Raw genomic sequence first — 11,376 nt, forward strand, 5'->3', positions numbered from 1 at the left:
GTTTCAGAGTTTTCCAACAACAGAATGTTCACCTCTTCACGGCTCACTTAAACAGTAATGCAAGCAGCAATAAGGTTAACCATAGAAGTGGAATCTGAAGGCCAACTGTCATTCTTGGACAGCCTCGTGCAACATAAAGGGCCAATCCTGTTATTCGAGGTGTTTAGGAAGCTAACTCACACGGGGCGCTACCTCAACTACACATTGGTGCACCCTGCTTCGCAAAAGAGGTCTGTTGTCTCCTCTCTTCGTTGGGTGAAAAATGTGTGCACAACAGCAGAAGACCACATGGCAGACAATTCACTTGTGCGGTGGGAATTGATGGCTTGGGGATAACCTGAGTACTTCATTGACTCAGTAGGGTGCCAGCTGGCTCACGCAGTACCCACCCACCCTGGACCCCCCAAAAAGACGGGCTTCAATACCGTACATCCGTGGCATTAGCGAGGCCCTTGCTCATGTGGAAGAGCACGGCAGGAAGAACAAATCCTGACAAGCTTGCCAACTGTCACGAATTTCAGCGCTCCAAGAATGGACAGAGACGCAATGCAAATATGTTAAATATTTTTCCCAAGACACAATATAACCCAAAACAAATGAACAGCAAAGTAAGTGCGCACAAAATATACCCTGTACACAAAAGAGATATTAACAAAACTAGGTATATACATAATCAAACAAATCAGATATTAGCTGTATAATGTTTATAGTCTGACTGGCCAAGTGACAGTCCCCAAGAATCGAATGTTCTGACTGTCAGAGTAGCAGTGAACGTTGGCAGGGCGTGGTGCAAGATGTCGGCCTGCGTAGTTGCAACACGACGTAGACATAGACCTTCGTTGTGAGTGACGAGGTTGTAGCCCCCTTACGAGACTTGCATTGCACAGGACGCAGTCTGGACTAGTCGGGCATTGTGTGGCCGATGTGGTCAGGTGATTGTGGCACTGGACAAGGCCGGTTATGGCAGCGTGGCTTTGGGCCGGGGTTGCAGAGCATAGTGATGGCGATGTAGTCAGGTCTTGGAAGCTGTTGTTGGCCAACTCTTGGATGTCCTCTCGTCTGTCTGTGGTCCCAACCTACTACTTCCCATCTCCAAAGCACAGCGAGAGATGCGACTGCCTTGCTTCTCATCCATGTCAGCAATGCGCGCTCCTTGGTTTTCCTCCCCTTTTCCTTCAATTTTTCGCTGACACTTCACATGCTTCCTCACCTCATGTATCCATTGTCCATTTCACTGACCAATGTCGCCTGCTCCACATTATCGCACATGCTCTGCCGGTGACTCGTGACAGTGCGAAAAGGCAAAGCATGGCAGCAAACGTATCCACTTGTCAGTCAGCACTGTGTTTGTCTTTTGTTTTATCTCATCTGTTGGTACTGTTCCTTGCCAAGGTGGCCAAGGTTTGTATTCAACATATGAAAAGTGTGCAGTGCAAACCGGAAAAGAGATGGTACCCTGGCTTGAATGGAAGCATACTCCGTTGACTTCAGTTGCACAAATGGCCAGGAGTGTACACCTTGAGACACTCTAGTTTATGGCATTGTAGGTCTTGAAGGCCGTGGAATTGGCTAACATGGCTAACACTTTTCTGCATGCTTCACTTGATGATTCTCGTAAACCACAAGTGTTCTCAGCATTATGTTCAAATGCCTTATGCCATTTTAATGTGATGTTTAACATGCCTCCCTTCTCTGCTACTAGTGCACTTTCTATTTCGTTGCTTATATGTACCTTTTATTTACTTATTAGTTATGTGTAATATCTGCAGTGTCATTGTCTTACAGCGACACTGTTACGAGGTGTTTCACAATGGTTACAGTCTATATTCTTTCTTTAATTATGTGCAATATATGCAGTGCCATTGAGACTTCCAACATCTTAAGCGATGCTGTTAAGAAAAGTTACAATGCGGATGCAGCTACATTAAATGTAAACGCAATGCTGGTTCGAAGCCTTGAACTTGTTTTGAGACATAAATATCAACAATTATAAAATAATAGTTACCTGCATATACCTTGTTTGAATACATAGCTTATTTGCACGGTTCCTGAATAAGTAATTCATAATTTGTTTCTCGCATCTTATTATACTGGCTTTGTGTTAAAAGTCAGCAAGGACCTTGTATGGCTGCTGCCGTAAAAGCAGATTCCAAGCTGCTGCTAGCCTGCACGCAGGCTATCACTAATACAACCAGCCTTGACCATGCTCGAGCGCAGCAGCACTGGCTGCGTGCAAGCAAGGCTGTGAGCCAGCAATCAGATCCCTTATTCCTCTGAAGGGTGTGAGAAATCTCTTATAACAGTGTGGTCAGATTGGCACAGTAAAACTTCATTTGGGCCTAGTTGGTACATAATTCTGAACTTAACGTTACAGCGCAAACACCTAAGACGAACCACAAGCGCCAGTGTGTGTCGTGTCTTCTTGTGGTTCGTCTTGGGTGTTTGCGCTGTAATGTTAAGTTCAGATTGGCACACTTCTCTGAAAGATTTTTTTTGTACTTTTTATTCTTCCCAAGATGTTATGGAATGAAGCTTCCAAAAGTTGTCATCTCGACTAGGCCACATGTTCTTTTATGATGCGGTCTTCAGCACTGCCTGTTTTTTGCCTTTAATCGTCAGAAGTGAGCCCACACGCTGGTTCTAAGGCTCTGTAAGCCTTCTTGCACCAGCAGCATTGTCCGAGTGGAATATCAGTAAGGAAGCTTGGATGATGGCCATCAGAAGCCCACTTGTCATTATTCTGCCACTTTTGTTGCTTTTCTTGAGACTGCTTTTTCTTTCAATGTTATTATGTTAAGAAATTAAAGCATGACGTATGTTCGGAGCTAAGGGCATGATCCACCGGCTTCAAAGTTCCTAGAGTCAGTCTGTGCATGGAATTGTGAGGCGGTGCTGCTATTAAGGGCATGCACTTTCACCCGCTCTCAAAATCGGGGTACAATACAATGAACATTTTACCATCCCTTACGACTCTCTCTTAGCCACTATGTTTGCCTTTCGGTAATATGGGGGAAAAAAGCAAAGCTGAACTCTGCTTTATTTAGTCCACTCTCCCAGCTTGTCACAGTAAAAGTGGCTCTGTTAGTGCCTACTAGAACTTTCATTTTCCTAATCATTTAATTTTGAAGTGCAATAAGTGTTTTGGCGTCTTCTCAACTTTTTGCTGCTTTAACTCTTGCACATGTCAATATTAATGAGAAATGATGTCCTCTTTACCTTGTGTAGTACCACAGTCTAGATTTGTCAGAGAATGCACTGTTATAGCTATGGTATTTCTACAATAAATTTATTGCACCTTGTTTAGGCACTTGTGGCTGATTTCCATGTTTTTTTATGTACTTCATAAGGTCTTGGCTTAAACCTGCAGCTGGATGAGTTGCTTTCTATTCTTACTGTTTGGTTTGTGCACATAACACATGGGCAAGAAAATCAAAACCAGTTGAGAGATTGTGCTTGCGTCGTCCATTTCTTCCTTGCCTCTGCTTATGCAATAAATTTATTTTCTACAAAGCACTACTTTGCTTACTTTTGTTTGCATCTTCTAGCTTGCAAACCAATATATTGTGTATTTCTCAGTGTGGAAAATCAATATTGAAAATTCATAACTTGGCATACTAGCCGAGTCATGTGAACAGATACTCCCATATGTTCCTGTAAAACATCCATGATCATTGTAAAGAAATACTATGGTACTTTGAAAAGCCTCCCTCGAATGTAAAAAAAGTATTCCCATAGCTTCCTGCAAAAACTCCGTGATGGATGTAAACACATGCTCCCATAATTCCCTGCATAAGCTCTTTGATGGAGGTAAACATATACTCCCATAGTTCCCTACAAAAGCTCCGCGATGGAGGTAAACACGTGCTCCCATAGTTCCCTGCGCAAGCTCTTTGATGGAGGTAAACATATACTCCCATAGTTCCCTACAAAAGCTCCGCGATGGAGGAAAACATATGCTCCCATAGTTGCCCGCAGAAGCTCCGCGATGGAAGTAAACATATACTCCCATAAGTACCTCCACAACCTCCGCGATGGAGGTAAATATACTCCCATAGTTGCCCGCAGAAGCTCCGCGATGGAGGTAAACAAGTGCTCCCATAGTTCCCTGCAAAAGCTCTTTGATGGAGGTAACCATATACTGCCATAGTTCCCTACAAAAGCTCCGCGATGGAGGTAAACATATGCTCCCATAGTTACCCGCAGAAGCTCCGCGATGGAAGTAAACATACACTCCCATAAGTACCTCCACAACCTCCGCGATGGAGGTAAACATATACTCCCATAGTTGCCCGCAGAAGCTCCGCGATGGAAGTAAACATATACTCCCATAAGTACCTCCACAACCTCCGTTCAGCAGCGGAGTAAATCTTTTACTCCGCCTACCCGGAGTATATTTACCTCCCATCAGGGAATGCGGTAGAGGACAAGTCATTTACTCCAATCTCGGATCATTTTTGCTAACAGTGTAGAAAGAGCTGCTGAGCTATGGTGTCTAATGCCTCGAAGACATATATTTGTGAAGAATGGTCAGAACCCACGCTTCCGTGCAGATAACGCTAATAAAAGGTTGCACACACACACGTTCTACACATTCAAGCCTACGTCGATGCTGTTTCTGCCTTTTTATATATTGTACAAATAGTACTCAGAGATGCGGGGGCTCCTGGCGGTGACGCGTCGTTGTTTCTATACGATGGTTTAGTGCGTGGTTTTGCATGCATTAGGCTTGAAAGAGCTGGTGAGCTATGGTGTCTAAAGCCTCCAGTACATATATTTGTGAAGGATGGTCAGAACCCATGGTTCCGTGCAGATAACGCGAAAAAATAGTTGCACACACACACGTCCCATACTTTCAAGCCTACGACGCTGCTCCTTCTGTCCTTTTATATATTGTATAAATAGTACTTAGAGATGCGGGGGCTCCTGGCGGTGAGGCGTCGTTGTTTCTGTACGCAAGTTTACTGCCAGTTTTTGCACGCATTAGGCTAGAAAGAGCTGGTGAGCTACGGTGTCTAATGCCTCGAGGACATATACTTCTGAAGAATGCTCAGAACCCACGCTTCCGTGGAGATAACACGAATAAAATGTTGCACAACACACTCTCCCCACCCTTTCAAGCCTACGTCGCTGCTCCTTCTGCCCTTTTATATATTGTATAAATAGCACTCAGAGATGTGGGGGCTCCTGGCGGTGAGGCGTCGTTGTTTCTATACGCAAGTTTACTGCGAGCTTTTGCACGCATTAGGCTAGAAAGAGCTAGCGAGCCACGGTGTCTAATGCCTCCAGGACATATATTTGTGAAGAATGGTCAGAACCCACGGTTCCGTGCAGATAACGCGAATAAAAGGCTGCACAAAAAACGTCCCACACATTCAAGCCTACGTCGCTGCTCCTTTTTGCCTTTTATATATTAGGCAGTTTTAGTGTTGGGGACGCAAGGCGTTGGGGCCCCAAGCGCTTGGGTGCGTTTGCGTTTGCGTACGCAAGCAGAAACGTGTTATAGGTTAGCGGCCCCAAACGCAAACCGCAATGAGGTCGCATGCGCTCGGAGCACCACCAACGTCTGATCGTTGCTGCGTTATCATTTTATAAAATATGAAATGAAGCATATGAAGTAAAGTACACTAAACTCTTTTTATTAGAAGCAATTAATATATATGAAAACGATGTATGTCGACACTAGGCAAAAGATCCATAAGATTATCTACGCGCTTACGGTACGACTGAGGCCCAGCCGAAGCAATCCAAACATACGTTTGGTACGCTGTTAGCATGCTGTTAGGCATCCGTGCTGTTAGGCTTCTCGTGCAGCGTAATCCGACGTGGTCTCTGTTTTGATCATTTAGAGCCTCCTGCAGATTTTGACATGACGCCGTTGCGGCGACAGCGTGCCCGTGTGCTATGCGACCAGCTTCTTTACCTTGATCTGTCGTGGACAGAAATAGAAGATTTATTCCTCGCCCGCCGCGCGCCCACAGAAAGGAAGAGGATTTCGTCCACCGGTTTCGTGGACGCTGCGGCTATGGATGACCAAACTTTTCGGAGGCTGTTCCGAATCGAGAAGGGCGACCTCCACATGCTCAAGGATGCCTTGCGCATCACGGAAATCCGGAGCAGCCAGGGAGTCACTGTGTCGGCAGAGGAAGCTCTATTGATGGGTCTGCGCAGACTTGCGTACCCCAATAGATGGTGGGATTTAGAGCCCCTTTTCGGCCGACACGCGTCCGCAATGTCAAGCATCGTGAGCATACTGTTCAATCATATTGACAGCTCATTCGGCCATCTGCTGGACGACTTGAATAACCACAGCTGGCTGCGTCTCAGTGACTTGGAGGATTTTTCCAAAGTAAGTGGGCGAAAATTGTATTGGTGTGATTTGCTTTTGCACACTTCATGTTCTTGCACTGCACCCTTTTTTGTGCTTTTGTTTTTGTGCAACAGATAAATGTTTACTTGATACGAGGTATTAAAATCTTTTTCTCCAGTTTTGCATGCGGCATGCTATGGCTGCTCATTGCTGTCACCATCCGACTGCCAGTAAATTAAGTAAATGTTTCAGCAGCAAATGTATACTACAGGCTAAAATATATTGTGACAGTAAGCTCAGCGTTACCGCTAAAATTGAGCGTGTACATGCAGTTTTGACTGAGGAGGTTTTGTTTGTCTTTACAGGCTGTGTATGACAGAGGGGCTCCCCTGCGCATTTGTTGGGGCTTTGTGGATGGCACGGCAAGGCCCATTTGCCACCCTTCAGTGAACCAGCGCATGTATTTTTCTGGGCACAAGAGGCACCACGCACTCAAGTATCAGGCAATCATGTGTGCCAATGGGATTGTGTGCCAACTTGATGGGCCTTATGAAGGGCACAGGCATGACGCTGGTCAGTGTTTCTTTGTTTAATGTAGAGTTTGTAAAACAATTACAGCTAGATCGGAATGTTTGTTAGGGCGTTTCAAGCACTATAGTTGACACAGAACCAAAGTAAGACACAATACCACGGATAAAGCACCGACTTTCAATTGACTGATTTTATTAGGTAAATGATTACATATGTCCGTGAAATGCCTTAAGATCTTTCATGACAATGCAAGAGCACAGGTGTTATTGCTCTACAGATACTGCAGTCCATGCTGTTCTCCCAGACATTTGTGTTCTTTTCCATGCTTTTTTTGCATTCTTGGTTCCTACTATAATGAGTTGTGCACTTTGCATGTGACATATATAAACATTTACCTAATGAAATCTGCTAGCTTAAAGTCAGTGCTTTGTCAGTCGTATGGTGTCTTTCTCTTATTGAACATCAGCTATAACGCTGCCCTTAATACAAAAGTTTACATTTGCAGACAAACTAATTGTGTATGCGAATTTCTTGGGTTCAGGCGAGACCCAAGCAGAGTTTAGACGTGACATATGGGAGCCACTTGTGTCCACTTTATCTAGAACCAACTTCTCTAACCCAACTAGATGTCCACACACTTGGAATAATTCCTACACATTACCTACACCTTTCTCCTCATTTTAACCATCTGTAAACAATTTTTCATGTTTATTTCAATGACAGTTTCACAAAAATCTAATATGAAACCACTGCTTTTGCCTCATTTCCGCATTGCTACTGCATGTTGTTTACCATGCCACTTATACTGAGGTGGAAATGCATTAAACACACATTCAGGTTGCAATTTGGAAAAGGCAACCACCCATAATTGATCTTATAGTCCGAAATGTTGAGCTACAACCATCTGCTACGGATTGTTCTATGGTGCGGGCCATCACAACCTATTAAGCACTGCCTGAAACAGTGTCAGAGCTAGAGCCACCCTGCAGTGAAGATACACAGCTTCATGGCCATTTTTAAAAGCATTTGTTCTTTTTTTACACAGGTATCCTGCGCGACAGTGGCCTCTACGAGAAGTTGGAGCGGCTAGTGCAGGGTAACTCCTACTGCATCTATGGTGAACCTGCGTATCCTTTGCGCACTCTCCTGATGAGGCCTTACGCCGGTGCTGCCCTCACTCGCCAGCAAGAGCTCTTCAACAAGCAAATGAGCACAGTTCGTCAAGCAGTGGAATGGGGATTCGGCAAGACTGTGGCTCAGTTTTCATTCCTTGATTTGAAAAAAAATCAGAAGCTGCTGCTGCAAAACCTTGGGCAGATGTACCATGTCGGAACTTTGCTTGCGAACTGCCACACATGTATCTATGGAAGTCAAACTGGCATGTTTTTTGGTATCCGTGCACCTGAACTGCACGAATATTTGGAAGTCTAAAGGAGTACCAAGATGATATTTGCCTCCTCGTAGTTTTTTTAAAGGGACACTAAACCGAAACAATAAATCAGTTTAGACTAATGAAGCATTGTTTGAGAACCCTGTAGGCAGCCATTTAAAAAAATAGTTTGATTATTAGTTGAGAAAATGAAGGTCCAAGTATCAGTATTTGAATTTCGCGCCAGAACCCCAGCGCTGGTCTGTCAGCGTGACGTCAGGGATTCCAAAGTGCTTTCATATTTGGGCCGCATTGGCTGAGTAAAGGTTCCCGAAACTTGCCATGTTTAATATTTGGTTCCTTTAGAACCCAATGTAGTCAATCTGTACTGCTATATATATAATTAGTAGGCCCTAGAAGATGCCATCAAAATCCAAGACGTCACAGCCCCCAGGTGCGGGAATTTAAGTAGGTGCTGCCACCCGTATTTCGTTTTTGCGCTTTTTCTGGCTTACCAAATGTCTTATCGTTGTAAGAGTGGTGTTTTTGGTGTTGTAGAACGGTAATTTACTTATGCAGAAGAAATCATTTTTGTCTTTAGTGTCCCTTTAAATAAAGGTAGTTGAGCTCGAAACCTCACAAAGTATATTAACAAGCCTCGGCGTACCCTAAATAATTTTCTTCAGCTGCTCCGTTGCACGACATCACGATATGAAGGGTGGTGACATGGCAACAGAGCATCTTGACAGTTTGGCACACACTGCAGCTTGCTCGGTCATCTGCTATGCTGCTGCTGTTCATTGCGCAGCTCAGTGTAGCGCATAACAAACCCCCTGATCACAAGTTGAAGAAAATGCAACAATTTCACAATGGCCTGCTCCAATTTGACCACCACCACCCTTTGCGTCATGATGGTAGGCCACATAGATCTCCTGGGAAAGTAAACCAAAATGGTTGTGCACTAGCCCGAACAGTAAGTTGTTTATAGTGGTTTGGGGCTGATTAGCAGACAGGGTTCTGCATGATTCGCTTAGCGGGTTCGAAAAAAGATTTGTGCCTACTGCTGCACTGTTCTTGCTAAAATTTTGCTGAAAGACCACATTTTAGAGTCTACAATGTTCAGTGTAACAATGTTCAGTGTAATTTCCTGATTCTTAAGAAAAAAGTGCAGCTGCCATGACAGTGTGACCATAAACTTGTCTTGCCATCTGCCGGCAGCTACAGTACCTGCTATAAGCCTACGAAAAAGGACCATGCTGCCAAAATGTGCAAATCTAAGCTTGTCCGCAATGTAGAGTGAAGAGTGCAACAATGAACTCACTTTGTGTCACGTGAACCACAAAGAAGGCATGCCCGCCATTTTACTTGAGGTTCTAATGATAAAGTGATACGCATGGAACTTGCCACGGGCGCAGCAGTGTCAATAATGTCAAAAGTAGAGTGTGCGAAACACTTTCCAAATGGCTCTTGCAGACAAGCAAATGTCAAATTAGCTATGTGCAATGGCACGGCAGTCCCTACGGTAGGCTTCATGAATGTAAAGGTGCAATGCGAAGAGCAGTGCTTCGAATTGCCACTGGTCGTAGTGAAAGAAGCGCAGGGGGAAGAATGCCTACATTCTGTGGCTTTCTAAAATCAAAATATATTGGCTTAAAGTCTTGTCTGTAAAGGCTTTGGATAAGGAGACGTCGCTTGCTGAGAAGTTTTTCAAAGTGTTTGATGCGGGTTTTGGTACCATTAAGGGGTTGAATGCAACATTGAATTGAAGGAGGAAGTGTGCCCTGTATTCATCAAAGCACGACCAGTGCCACATGCTTTGCGCGAGGGAGTTGAGCAAAAATTGGTCAAGCTAGAAACAGCTGGTGTCATATACAAGGTCAGACACAGTACTTGGGCAACGCCGCTTGCAAGCAGTGGTGGAGCAGATACAGCGCAATATGCCGAGGACCGCCTGTTACTTAGATGTAGTCATTGCAGGTGACAATTGCAAGGAGTGCTACCACAGAGTGGAGCAACTGCTTCGACACCTAGGTGAACACAGCATAATAGTGAACACTAAGAAATGCAGTCTCTTCCAGCAGCGCGTCACATATTTGGGGCACCAGATCGACAAGAATGGCTTGCACCCATTAAGCCATTAGAAAAGCACGAAGGCCCACTAGCGTGACCCAGCTGAAGGCTATTTTGGGTTTGGTTAACTACTATGGGAAATTTTTGCCAAATTTGGCCTCGGTCTTGGAACCATTGCACTACTTGCTTCAAAAAGAAACCAAATGGCACTGGTCACGTGAATGTGATGAGGCATTCGGCAGATGCAAAGAAATGTTCACTGGTAAGAGTATGCTGCAACTCTATGATGTGGAAAAAAAAAATCAATCACATGCGATGCATCCGATTATAGGTTACGTGCTGCGGTAGCGCACGTGATGAACGGGGAGGAAAAGCCAGTTGCTTTTGCTTCACGGTCACTGTTCGTGTCCGAACGTAACTACGGAAAAATTGAAAAAGAAGCACTTGGTATCGTGTTTGCTGTAAAAAAAATTCACAAGTACCTGCACAGACGGTCTTTTGATATAATTACCGATCACCAGCCCATGACAATTTTGTTTGATCCTAAACAGTCGGGCAGTTCAGTGGCCACTGCAAGAGTGCATCGCTGATTGACATTTTTGGCCGACTACAGCTATAGAACCGAACACAAGCCAGGATTGGCTATGCAGCATACCGACGCATTGTCTCGCTTAGCCCTACCCAACACAGGCAGCAACCCTGAGGAAATCTTTTACTTTTCGGCCCTAAGTGACTTGCTGTTAACATCAAAGGATGTCAGCCCGGAAACGGGGCGCAATGAAATGCTGAGAGCTGTGCGTGACATGATTTGGCTTGGATGGCCCAAAGCAGTGTCCAGGGAGCTAAAGCCATTCTGGATATGCCAGTTGGACCTGCAATTGATCTTCTGCAATTTCTGCATGAACAGCACTTGGGAATAACCCAAATGAAAGTATTAGCAAGGTAAATAGTACGGTGGCTTGGAATGGACAAGGCCCTCAAAAACATTGTGCACAAATGTGAAATATGCCAGACTGTACTCCTTGTAGCGCCACCCATACCTTTATCGCCGTGGAAAGTGTGTGAAACACCGTGGGAACAAGTGCGTTTAGATTTCACC

At 44.7% G+C, this 11,376-nt stretch overlaps 1 protein-coding gene across 1 annotated transcript; it reads left to right on the forward strand.

Moving 5' to 3' along the window:
- Nucleotides 1-5,760: 5,760 nt before the first annotated feature.
- Nucleotides 5,761-9,331, forward strand: LOC126516433 (uncharacterized). The gene is made up of 3 exons (XM_050166552.2): nt 5,761-6,346; nt 6,673-6,880; nt 7,884-9,331. Exons 1-3 carry the CDS (start codon nt 5,867-5,869, stop codon nt 8,267-8,269), a joined length of 1,074 nt encoding a protein of 357 aa, XP_050022509.2. The 5' UTR covers nt 5,761-5,866; the 3' UTR covers nt 8,270-9,331.
- The last annotated feature ends 2,045 nt before the right edge of the window (nt 9,332-11,376 follow it).

This window comes from Dermacentor andersoni, unplaced genomic scaffold (genome assembly GCF_023375885.2).
Source record: "Dermacentor andersoni unplaced genomic scaffold, qqDerAnde1_hic_scaffold ctg00000039.1, whole genome shotgun sequence".
Classification (NCBI taxonomy): Eukaryota; Metazoa; Arthropoda; class Arachnida; order Ixodida; family Ixodidae; genus Dermacentor; species Dermacentor andersoni.

Bases quoted from the DNA above. Each gene is read 5' to 3' on its own strand.
- LOC126516433 (XM_050166552.2), top strand. From the start codon at position 5,867: ATGACGCCGTTGCGGCGACAGCGTGCCCGTGTGCTATGCGACCAGCTT. The intron at 6,347-6,672 runs GTAAGTGGGCGA...TTGTCTTTACAG, and splicing joins ACTTGGAGGATTTTTCCAAA to GCTGTGTATGACAGAGGGGC. The intron at 6,881-7,883 runs GTCAGTGTTTCT...TTTTTTACACAG, and splicing joins AGGGCACAGGCATGACGCTG to GTATCCTGCGCGACAGTGGC.